Consider the following 12,347-nt stretch of genomic DNA (forward strand, 5'->3'; position numbering starts at 1 on the left):
CAAACAAAATAAAAGATTGTGTGGAAGTCTAGCCTTTAGATAACAGTTCGCGGCTCACGTAGCTTTACAGTCTTTACTACTACAAACTACACAGGTCATCATAATGACTGAGGCCATACAAGTCCAACTGCAGAAGCTCCATGGCAAATTGGCCATCGTCACCCGCGCCGCCAGCGGTATCGGTGCAATCACAGTACGCCACTTGGCCGACCATGGAGCTCGCTTTGTCGTGATTGCCGACGTCCAAGATTCTAAGGGCAAAGAAGTAGCCGCATCAATCGGCTTACACCGCTGCAGCTACGTCCGGTGCGACGCCATTGACGAAGACTTGGTCAAGTCCCTAGTCGACTCCACCGTCGAGAGTACGGCCAACTCGACATCATGTGCAGCAACGCAGGGACACATAGTGTGTCGCCGCAGACAGTACTAGAGCTCGACCTGTCCGGGTACGACAGGGTGATGGCTGTGAACGCGTGCGAGATGGCGGTATGTGTAAAGCACGTGGCGCGTGCGATGGTGGGGAAAGGAGGAGAGGCACCATCGTGTGCACAACGAGCATCAGGGCGGACCATAGGATGGAGGCTTCCACGGACTACGGGATGTCGAAGCACGCCGTGCTATGGTCGGTGAGGTCAACGAGCGTGCAGCTGGCGGCCCGTGGGGTGAGGGTGAACTGCGTTTCACCGGGTTTGGTGGGAACACCGATGGTGTGATAGGAATCAAGGTTTATTGAATTGAAATGCAGAAAACTCAAAGGAAAACGCAGACAAGATTTTCGGACTACATTGTGGCTATCTTGATGAATCGGGGAATGAGCTACAACAATTACATATATGACTAAATATATGAAATGATGTAAATGCCCTTGTGATAATCATTATAAACCTAACATATTTTAACACTCTCCCTCAACCATATGCTTCGGGACAAGCATAATGGTTGGATTAAGATACACAACATAGAACCTAACATCCCAATTCAAAAACCCAATATTCTTGCAACAAAAATAAGCATTTATGAGAGGAGGTTGACATGATGGATGCGGCAAAGCATTGAAGCAGCAAGGAGGAGATGAACCATTAGCAGTGCAGTAAACAACCAACTAACTGAAGCTTATAAAAATCTGTATATATTTGTAAACTAAAATTCTGAAAATTGCATCTGCACACTGCATATCCACACTCATTCTTCTGCAAATAAGATACCAATACTACTGAGAATCTTTCACATATACTAGCAACCCATTATCAACATAACTCATGTTCACTTGCAATTATAAATCTTGAAAATGAAGAACCATGCTGCAGAGTAGAACTGAAGTAGTAAGAGGCAGAGAAATGAACTTGTGCACTTAATAGTCTACTGCAATTATAGACACCCCACTTGTGTCTATACTGGTATGGACGCGTGCGTCCATACCCTCTCTTATTTGTATACTTTTAGTAGTGTAATTTCATAATTTTAATCGTTCAAAAGTTTAATCAATCAATACATATAATCTTTGTATAATATGAATTGAAACAAAAATCGTTTGATAAGTCGATTACATTAAACAAATGAACGATACTTGTAAAAATTAGTATATCCAATAATGTTGATTTGATACAATATGCTAAGCAAACAATTTTTTTACATTGATTTTTTACAAAAGTGATCTATTTATTAATAAAACTTTTAAACGGTTAAAATTTTATATTCACACTACCACATGTATAAAAATAAGACGAGTTTGAATGCACACGTCTATACTGGTATGGACACAAGTATTTTCCATAAATTATTGAAAATGATCCTTCCAAGATCAAATTGTTAAAAAATACCCTAGTTTATAACTTGATAAAAAAAGTGCCTTATTAAAGGGTGTCAATGATTTAAAAAGTTCATTTGATAAAAAGGGGGTTGTTTTCTATTTTTAGTTTGACCTATATACCATTTCCTTTTTTTAAATAATAAAACGTACTGAATATAATTATCCCTCTCTATGACGTCATTCATCCTCAATATTTCGCCACGGAACCAAATCGATCAGCATATTCGGCAGCGCCGACGATCGTAACGACACATTGAGCTTTGACGCATGTGATATCCTCGGCGACTCCGCCAGGGCGGTTTTTGTTGCTCGTCCATCTCCACATCCATGCCCAACGACACGTCCCTAATCCCCGCCAGCAAAGCCTCTCTACTTTTAAGGAGCTGTCTTACAAGGTTCGACAACATATCCGCCTCCAATGGAGCCTCTATGCTTGATTACAATTCTATAGCTACTGCGATTGGTTCTCTCTCTCGGTTCGCTTTGGATTCACAGCCTGAATTGCATATAGATCCAAGTCTTCAAATCTAAGTTGTTGATCTATGCAACCACGACGGCGGTTGACACTTCGATGACAATGAAGAAGGCCTGGACAGTTATATATCTTAATTTGTGGCTTGATTAGTTTAATTTTGTTATTCGAGTTGTGTTCTTAGCATAGATAGTTTGATGTTGGTTGAAGGAATTTAGTATGATTCTTTTGGGAATGATAGAACGAGATTGATGTTCTTGTTGGCATTTCCAACAGTAAAGCTATTTCACATAGTTAAAACTAGCTAAAAATGATGGTTAAATATCACTTTTGAGGTGTATTCCAGAAAAAACTATATTTAGCTTTTAAATAGTTTTTCTTCCTTGTCTAGCTAGATTTAGCTAGAGAATTTAGCTAAAACTATATTTAGCTTTTAAATAAATATTTTGTTGGAGCTCTAAATTATCCTAAAAATTGTTAAATTTCAAATTTTTTTTTCAAAATGGCTAGGTTGTTGGAGATGCCCTTAGTTGCTATCCAATTTTTATCTGCTTTTTCAATTTTGTGTGTGAAATGTATAGAATCAATGGTTATAGACATGTGATGCCTGCTGATGATATATATAGGTCCCTATATACTTATTATTAGCAGCTATGATTCGGTGAATGAATTCTGAATTATGAGGACAACTAATTTGATTAATTCAATTGATTGCTAAGCCGGCTATCTAGGGCCCGAGAATAAAATTTTACAAACCATTTGTCCATTCCCTAAGGTGTGGCTTGAGGAAGTTCTACTTATATATTTGATTAGCTTTATATTCGATCATAACGTGATACCGATATTCTATATATGAAGTTATGTTATTGTTTGATGAAAGTCAATGAGATTGTGGCTATTAAAAAGTCATATTGTTTTAGTATGTCAATAGTGTTAATTGTGTGGTAATAATACATGCAATGGGAAGCCAGTTCATGCTTGTATCATACTTTAATTGGCTTAGTATGTGTATTTTGTTAGTTAGCATGCTTGTATATGTCTAGTTCTAGTGAAGTAACTATCAATGTAACTGGTAACGTAATTACTCGATTTTTCGGGTTCAATTTGTATGAATTCGTTGAAATTTATAAACTTGGTAAATTTAATAAATCGCATTTTTCTCGCTTCACGACGATGTCGAATCGAAAACGGAACTGTGTTCGGACAACTAAATTGGAAAAACGTTACGTTTCCACGATGCGGGAGTCGACTTTTACTCCATCGCTTAACACTTCCTTCATGAAAGTTGTAGAGCTCGTCGATACGATTTCGTGGACACGTCACGCGTTCTAATCGGATGTCGTATGTGAAAGTTATTAGCGACGGAAGTTAGTTTCTAATTTTAGAAAAGTGTATAAAAAAGGATTTTTAGAAGCTAGGGTTTTCAAAAACGGAAACCCTCATTTCTCCTCTCTCTCCTCTCCCCGCAACCCTCCCCCTATCTCACCCAGACTCTCTCCCTCTCTCAAAATCGCCTCCGGTGATCTAGCATCTCCAGCCTCCGTGGCCCTCACCGCTGACCCCAAAGGCACCGCACGACATTCCGCTTCCACCCTCTGCCTCTACACGCCTCCGTTCGATACGACAAAGCTCCCTCGCCAAATCGAAGATTATGCGACTTCCTCCGCCGTTCAAGCTCGTCGCCGGCGAAACCAAAGCACGAGGACCACACCACCATCGCCAATCCTCATCGCTGAAGTCATATGCAAGCAAGGGGAAGCTGAATCGCGCCGCCGGTCTCACCCCTCACGAAATCGACCCCGCCGGCATCTCGAGCTCATCCGGTGACTCCTGGCCGTCCTAGGGCTTCACATAGGTATGGAAATGCATTTGAATGATTGATATGAATGATTGTGTGTAGTTTGGGAGGATTTGTGGAGGAATGGTGGAGATCGAATGAGGAGGAGGAGGAGGAGGAAGGGTGAGTACCGCCGCCTTAGGCGGCGCGTGAGGGAAGGTGAGGGGTGCAGGAGGCGGCCTAAGGCCGTAGAAGGCTACAGTAGAAGGAAAGAAGGGGTTTTGGGCGGCGGTGGGCAAGCCACGCGCTACTACTGTTTGGGGGTGTGTGAACCCCACACGCCACCACATGCGGCAGCGCGTGAACAGTATATTTTTGTAAAAAGTGATTTCTGTATGGTAACTGTAAAAATTAATTTTGTACAGTAATTATAAAAGTAAATTTCTGAAAGGTAAATTTGTGAATAGTATTTACTGAGACAATATTTACTATGAATAGTACATTGGTGTACATGAATACGTAAACAGTATGTATCTGTACATCAATATGTGAATAGTAGTTACATGAACAGTAATTTCATAAAACTAAAAATTGCTGAACAGTAAAACATTAGTATTGTTTCGGCATTTGAGATTTTACGTAACGTTTCTAATCACATCTTATCCAATTTAAGTGATCGACGAAACAAGTAAATGATTTGCTTTCAGTATTGTGGAAATTACGCTCAGGAAAATAAGGTAAGTAAATCTCACGATGAGGATTCTACCCTTGGTGGTGATTCATAATTACGCTTTATTTAAAAAGATCGAAATATGATGTGTATATGATATAGTGGGTTGTGTATGTGTGTAAGTGGTAAAATCGATACATATATATGAGTTGTTATATTATATAATGTCCTATTCATATTCAAATGAGTTTATTTATAACCCTGATATTTTTTTTTATTTAAGCATGAATCGCTTGTTTTTTTGTGCAATAACATGTGAGAAAATGTATTGTACATTGTTTTAACTTGAGTTATGTTAAAACGTTTTTTTGTCTTCGGACGTGTTGGCATGTCGGAACCTAGCATTGGCCGGGCGACAGTTACGATTCAGTTAGAGCTCTAGTCTGTTTGCCAGTGTACTGCATGAGGGGTAATAGATGGGTTACCAGTTTATGAGAACCCATATTTTTGGGATATTGGGTAACATATGGGTTGCATAATGCCCGGCGGTGTACTGCATGAGGGGTAACGGATGAGTACATGGGTCTCATGAGTACCCGTATTATAAATGTAATTGGGTAAACAGACGGGTTGACCGATTTCTCATGAGCACTTATATTTTCAGATATTATTGGACAACCAAATGGGCTATCTCGTGACTCATAAGTACTTTTATAATTGAATGTTTCCAATATTTACCCTTGTATAACTATGCATGATATATTGTTGTTTTACTCATACGAACTGTAAAGCTTACCGGGTTTGTGTTTGCAATCTCAGTGCACCTATTCGATGGTGTAGGAGATAGTTCCGCAGGTGTGGATTAGCAGAATTGACAGACTACTCTGAAGACTTTGAAGTTTCTTTATTTTATATTGTGGTGAGGATTGAGAGGATTTTACATTTCTATTTGATATAATGCTTGAATTATAAATTGGTCTTCTAATAATCAATTCGACTGAGATGTTTTATGAACTCAGTAATGATACGCTGTGACGATAAGATAATTTCAATTTATTGAGATTGTTTTAGAGTTTTTCACGGCTTCGAATTTTGAGTTTAACACTTGAAATTCGGAGTCGTGACAGGTCATGCATTCAAGTAACTATCCATATAACTGGTCATGCACTCAAGTAACTATCTATGTAACTTGTCATGCATTCAAGTAACAACTACGTAACTATGCAAGTACCTATCCATGTAGCTCGTCATGCACTCAAGTAACTAACCATGTAGTTGGTCATGCATTCAACTAACAACTACGTAACTATGCAAGTAACTATCAATGTAACTGGTCATGCATTCAACTAACTATCCATGTAACTGGTCATACACTCATGTAATTGGTTATGCACTCAAGTAACTATCAATGTAACTTGTCATGCATTTAAGTAACAACTACGTAACTATGCAAGTAACTATCACTGTAGCTAGTCATGCACTCAAGTAACTATCCATGTAACTGGTCATGCATTTAAGTAATTAACAACAAGGTAACCTATGCAAGTAACTATCAACGTAACTGGTCATGCATTCAATTAATTATCCATGTAACTGGTCATGCACTCAAGTAATTATCCATGTAACTGGTCATGCATTCAAGTAACAACTACGTATCTATGCAAGTAGCTGATTATTTGTAGAGTGATGCTACATCGCGACAATTGAGCATTTGTATTATGTTCCTAGGTCACGTGATTGGTTATATACTGATTATCAGTTACATGACTAGTATTACCACGAAGTTACATGTTTAGTTGTAAATAGAGATGGGAAATGGGCCGAGCCCAGCATGGGCACGACCCGTTAAAAGTCGACCCGGCCTGAGCCCATTTTGAACCTGGCATGGCCCGGACATGATAAGCTGGCACGATAAATAAATGGGCCGGCGTAAGCACATAATTTTATATTATTTATATAAATATTTAAACAATTATCATTATTAGACTTAAATATTATAAATTTTAAATCAAAATCTCTTGATTATTTCATTATTTTAACTATAATATTTCACAAATATTATCAAAGTAGTAAATAAAATGTCATTGTTTTGACATACATAACGTTTTATAAATAAGATTATGAAATATGTTATAGTATTTTATATATTTTACTATTCTAAATAGTTATATAAAATAAATATTCTAATTACATAATATTTTTTATTCTAATTGCGTCTTATAATCCTAATGAGCCGGCCCGGCCCACTTTTTGGCCCGGCTCGATATATACTTAGGCTGGGCTTGATGTTTAAGCAAATGGACCGACCCGAACCCGACACAATAAATAAATTGACCGGCTTGAGCACAATACGGGCATAGTTTTGGTCTGCTTACCATGTTCCAAAGCTTTACTTAGAGACCTCAATTTGGTGTCATGCTTATCTATGTGATTCAATTTAGTGGAATTTCAATAATCAATGTAGCATTTGTGGTTATGAATGAGATCTCATGTTTATAAGTGTGTATTTTTTTCATTGCAGTATGATGATGATGGATGATGATGCTAATGAGAGGATGGTGTGCTAAGCAAATTAAAAAAAAATGATTGAAGAAGCTACTTAGGCGACGTGGTGGCATGCATGATTTAGATGCAACGACGACTATGATGTTGTTTATGAGTCTGATTTTGTAAATGATTGATTCAAAGCATGTGATGCATTGTTGAAATGTAAGTACTTACTATAAGCAGTTTGTAAGTGATGGACCTTTCATTTTGAAATGTACAATTTGTATTATTAGTTATATGGTTAGTTACCTGAGTACTTTTTTTTTTCAATTATATGAGCAGTTACTACTAGATACATAGATAGCTACTTGTTCAATAACATAGCCTAGTGACAAGGTTGAGAAACATTATCATCACGATACTTAAGTAGTTATAAGACTAGTTATATCCTACAATGATTAGTTACATGATCAGTATCTTTAACAATTACAGTATCGGTAACATAAGTAGTGCTCAGTTACTTGAGTAGTTACATGAGAAGTTTTTGAGTAATCTACTTAAATTCGTAGTTACTTGATTCGTTTGATAGTTACATGGTCAGTTACGTGAGAATCACTGCATAGTGATTGCCTTGGGAATATTGTGGATGTTTGCTCCATTGTGATGTATTTCCCAACACCACACAAATACTGAACAGTCACTCAATAAAACATAGTTACAAACGTAGTTAACAATATAGTTACACAATGTCAATGATGGATGAACACACCCACCACAAGACGCCGACACACGTAGCTATTAACCTGTAATGTGTCTAAAGCATTGATGAAGGCTCGGTGGTTACCCACTATCTCCTCTTACATTTTCATCCATAATTGCTCCGCATAAAACCGAACGATCTTGGATCGAAGCCCAATCATTGCCAAGTTCTCCACGGCTTCTATAGGATCTGATGCAAATGGAATCAACGGACGGGAAGGCAAATGTGACACATCAAGACGTTGGAGATCTCGTAGGAGAGTTCGGAGGCTTGAGCAGTGATTTGGTATGTGTTGGAATTCATGTTACCAAGTCAGTTACTAACACAAATAACTAGATATGAATAGTTGTAGTAATAGTTGCCAAATAGTTAAGTCACGGTTACCAATACAATTACCCAATACCAAATAGTTAACTCATAGTTACAATCATAATTAGTTGCAATACAATTACCTAATAGTTACAATCATAATTAGTTGCAATACAATTTCCTAATAGTTACATAGACAATTACATCATAGTCACACATCCAACTTCTTAATCACATTCACGCACACAAAAACTGAATTTATGAATCAAAATTGTATGATAGTTACTTACACAGTTACAAGTACAAACAATGCTAAATTCAAATCAATTTCCCCATGACCCCAACTCAACCAACTTCGCTCTAAGGGGATGAACTAACCACTCAAAACTCAAAAACAGCAACCAAATCCCCTGGGTATACCCTGGTAGTTTACATCATAGATCTGGAAATTAAAGAACATGTTTGAATTCCACCTATAATAACAAAAGTTCAAATCAAAGTCAAACGACTAGCAACCAGAACTATCAAAGTAATTGTCAATTTGGTATCTAAAACAATTGAAAACCAATTTGAATCCCTAATTCTTAAATCGAATTAAAACCCTTGAAATTGAGAGACACGTGAGGTTAGGGCGGTTTACCTGCCTAATAGAAGCTCAAGTATGGCGGTTGTGATTGATTCTTGATTTTCCAAGGAGATTGAGGAGGTGCGCAGAGACATTGAGATAAGAAAGAGAGGGAAACAACGTTTAAGAGTGTGTGAAAAATTTGAGAGAGAACGTCATTGTCTATGAGAGAGAGAGAGAGAGAAAGTGATTGCTCATGAATTTAGGGGAGAAAAAGATTAGTTTTGATTAAAAAACCGTTCAAGATAGTAAATATCAAATTTACCGTTGAGTTTGTTACCATAAGTATGAGTGACACGTTTGTAATAACTTCATTTTTTAAGGACAAAAGTTTCTGATGAGCCTTTATTTATCAGAAACTCAAACTAAGAGTTTTTATTATCATTTTGGGTCTTTAAATGACATCTTTTATCAAAACCCGACTAAAAATTGACAATTGTGAAAATATTGACAATTCAAAAAATAGAAATTTCAAAGGAAATTCTTTCGAAAATTTAATTTGTTCGTGTTGTATATGTATTCGATTAGAGTCGTACGTAGAATATGCTCAAGGGTTTGCTAAGTCATACTGAATATTCTAATCAGAGCCATACTTGTCAATATGCATGCATGTGTGTCACTCGATGTTTTGATAGTTCTGTGAGCATGTTGCATTCTATTCAAAGAACAATTAATGAGTCCATCTTGATGTCCTCAGCTAAGAATATAACATGTCTTTAGTGATTGAATCCTCCTTCGCACTATTTCTTCCAGAGAAACTAATGAACCTGTTCTACTAGCCATTCTTTGATGCAGCAGAGTGCTTCTAGTTATTATGGAACGTGTCTCTCTTTTCCAGTGAAAACAACAAGATATCATCACTTTCGGAAGGAGAAAATTGTACTACCTGACGGAAAGTGGAAGGAGAGAATGTATATGATTCTTCTCAACCGAAAGAAATACTTTTCTTTCATAAAAAATAATAATAATATATATATGTATATATGTATATATACTTTTCTTATGGAAAAAGCCTATTTATAACTCTTGTATTAGTGAGTGTCCCCATTCTTAACTATATAAGCAGCTTCATACCCTGATCAGTTTTCAAACTCCAGTATGACGTCTGAGACTGAGCAGCCAATACAACTCCAGAAGCTCCACGGCAAGGTGGCCATTGTCACCGGCGCCGCCAGCGGCATTGGTGCAGTCACGGCCCGTTACTTCGCCGACCATGGAGCTCGCTTTGTCGTGATCGCCGATGTCCAAGACGACAAGGGCAAAGAAGTCGCTGCATCGATCGGCTCCCAACGCTGCATCTACGTCCACTGCGACGTCACCCACGAGGACCAGGTCAAGTCCCTGGTCGACTCCACAGTCAAAAAATACGGCCAACTCGACGTCATGCACAGCAATGCGGGAATAGCTGCCCTGTCGAGGCAGACGGTGCTGGATCTGGACCTGTCCGGGTACGACAGAGTGATGGCAGTGAACGCTCGCGGGATGGCTGCTTGTGTGAAGCACGCGGCGCGTGCAATGGTAACGAAAGGGGTGAGAGGCAGCATCGTGTGCACGGCGAGCTTCGTCGCGAACTGCGGGACAGAGGGGGTCACGGACTACACGATGTCGAAGCACGCGGTGTTGGGGCTGGTGAGGTCAGCGAGCGTGCAGCTGGCGGCGCGTGGCGTTAGGGTGAATTGCGTTTCGCCGGGTGTGGTGGGGACTCCGATAATTAAGATTGGGGAGGAAGAGATGAAGGAGAAGCTGGCGGCGATTTATACAGGAAGTGGCGGGCCGCTGATGGAGAAGCACGTGGCGGACGCGGTTGTATTTTTGGCGTCGGAAGAGTCGGCGTTCGTCACCGGCCATAATTTGGTGGTGGATGGCGGACGTGGTACCAAGGCGTTATCAGTAATGAATTCATGATGGAGTTGATTGTATCACATCAGATCAATAATGGTAAGAACTATCTCTCAACTTGTTTGGGATATGCATGGGATCGAGTTCTACGATATCGGGAGTTCCGGCTTTTTAATTGTAATCTGAATAAAATGATGTATCATTATTGATTTGTGGAGTCATAATAAAACTGTCAAATGAAACTTATGTAGTATAAATGGTTTGGAGGGATCTGATTCTTTTAAAATCAGGAGGAAACTTTCGTGATCAGCTTTGTGTCGATTCAAAGAATACTAACGGAACAAAAATAAGGTTTGAGTGTTTGATTACGCGAACTGAGTTAAGAGTCGGAGCAGCAAAAAGATTTCGCCTTGCTACATTCTGGGCTTCATGGAATATTTTCCACAGACAAATAGGTTATATAGAGGTAGGTAATAACACGAACGTGAAGCTTTACACGAACGTCAAGTTGTACTCAAAAACATAAACAACAGAAACTTACAAATCATGCGAGCCCAATCGGCCTAACATATTTGCTAACTATTTCAACTAATCTCCAGTTTCTTCTTTGTAAAGGGATCTACATGGTGGCATGTAAGTATGTAATAGTGACAGTAGTGTCCCATTCTTAATTATAATATATAAGCAGCTTCATACCCTGATCAGCTTTCATAATACAGTGATGTCTGAGCTGGGCAGCACAATCAACTCCAGAAGCTCCACGGCAAGATGGCCATCGTCACCGGCGCCGCCAGCGGCATCAGTGCAGCCACAACACGCCACTTCACGGACCACGGAGCTCGCGTTGTTGTCATCACCGACGTCCAAGACTCCTAGGGAAAAGAAGTCGCCGAATTGATCGGCTCACACCGCTGCACCTACTTCCAAGACCGGCCCTGTGCGAAAATAGGCTCAAGGCGGGAAAAAATTATAAGGCCCTTAAATATAAAAAGTCAAAATATTATAGAATTTTTTGATTGTAGCACTTAAATATGACTTTCTTTTATTTTTAGATGCAAAAGTACTAATTAAATATGAATAATCAAGTTGTTCAACAATATCCATTTCGATGGATATCATAGCTAAACCATGAACAACTCAAACCCAATCACCAATCCAACAATTTCAGCAGATAAATATTAGATAGTATTATATACAAAGTCTCAGACAAGTTATTTTACGAAACAAAAAATAAAACTGAAACATGGAGAATCTTAAACAGTTAAACCCTAAAACCAAACATGGAAACAAATTCAGAAAAAAAAAAAAAGCTTGAATAATAGATAACGATTAAAAGATCATATGATTCATACTTTTTATGATTACGTTGAGAAAGAGAAAAGGGAGAGAAAAAGAGAAAATAAAATAAAGGAAACAGGAGTATATTAGAAAGAATAGCAACATGCGTGTTAATTTCTCTTTTAATAGGTTTTAATTTTTTTTTTGGTAAATAGCTGAATTTTTTTTAAGACCCTTAAATTTTTGGGGCCCTATGCTTGGGCCTATTGGCTCTTGACCCAGGGCCGGCACTGCCTACATCCACTGCGACGTCACCGACG

General features: G+C 38.6%; 1 protein-coding gene and 1 pseudogene across 1 annotated transcript; both read left to right on the forward strand.

Moving 5' to 3' along the window:
* The first annotated feature begins 56 nt into the window (after positions 1-56).
* Positions 57-776, forward strand: LOC126793956 ((+)-cis,trans-nepetalactol synthase NEPS1-like; annotated as a pseudogene).
* Positions 777-9,975: 9,199 nt separating this feature from the next.
* Positions 9,976-10,996, forward strand: LOC126793953 ((+)-cis,trans-nepetalactol synthase NEPS1-like). The gene has a single exon (XM_050520587.1). The coding sequence runs from the start codon at positions 10,009-10,011 to the stop codon at positions 10,813-10,815; it is 807 nt and encodes a 268-aa protein (XP_050376544.1). The 5' UTR covers positions 9,976-10,008; the 3' UTR covers positions 10,816-10,996.
* The last annotated feature ends 1,351 nt before the right edge of the window (positions 10,997-12,347 follow it).

The sequence above is a fragment of the Argentina anserina genome, chromosome 5 (assembly GCF_933775445.1).
Source record: "Argentina anserina chromosome 5, drPotAnse1.1, whole genome shotgun sequence".
NCBI lineage: Eukaryota > Viridiplantae > Streptophyta > Magnoliopsida > Rosales > Rosaceae > Argentina > Argentina anserina.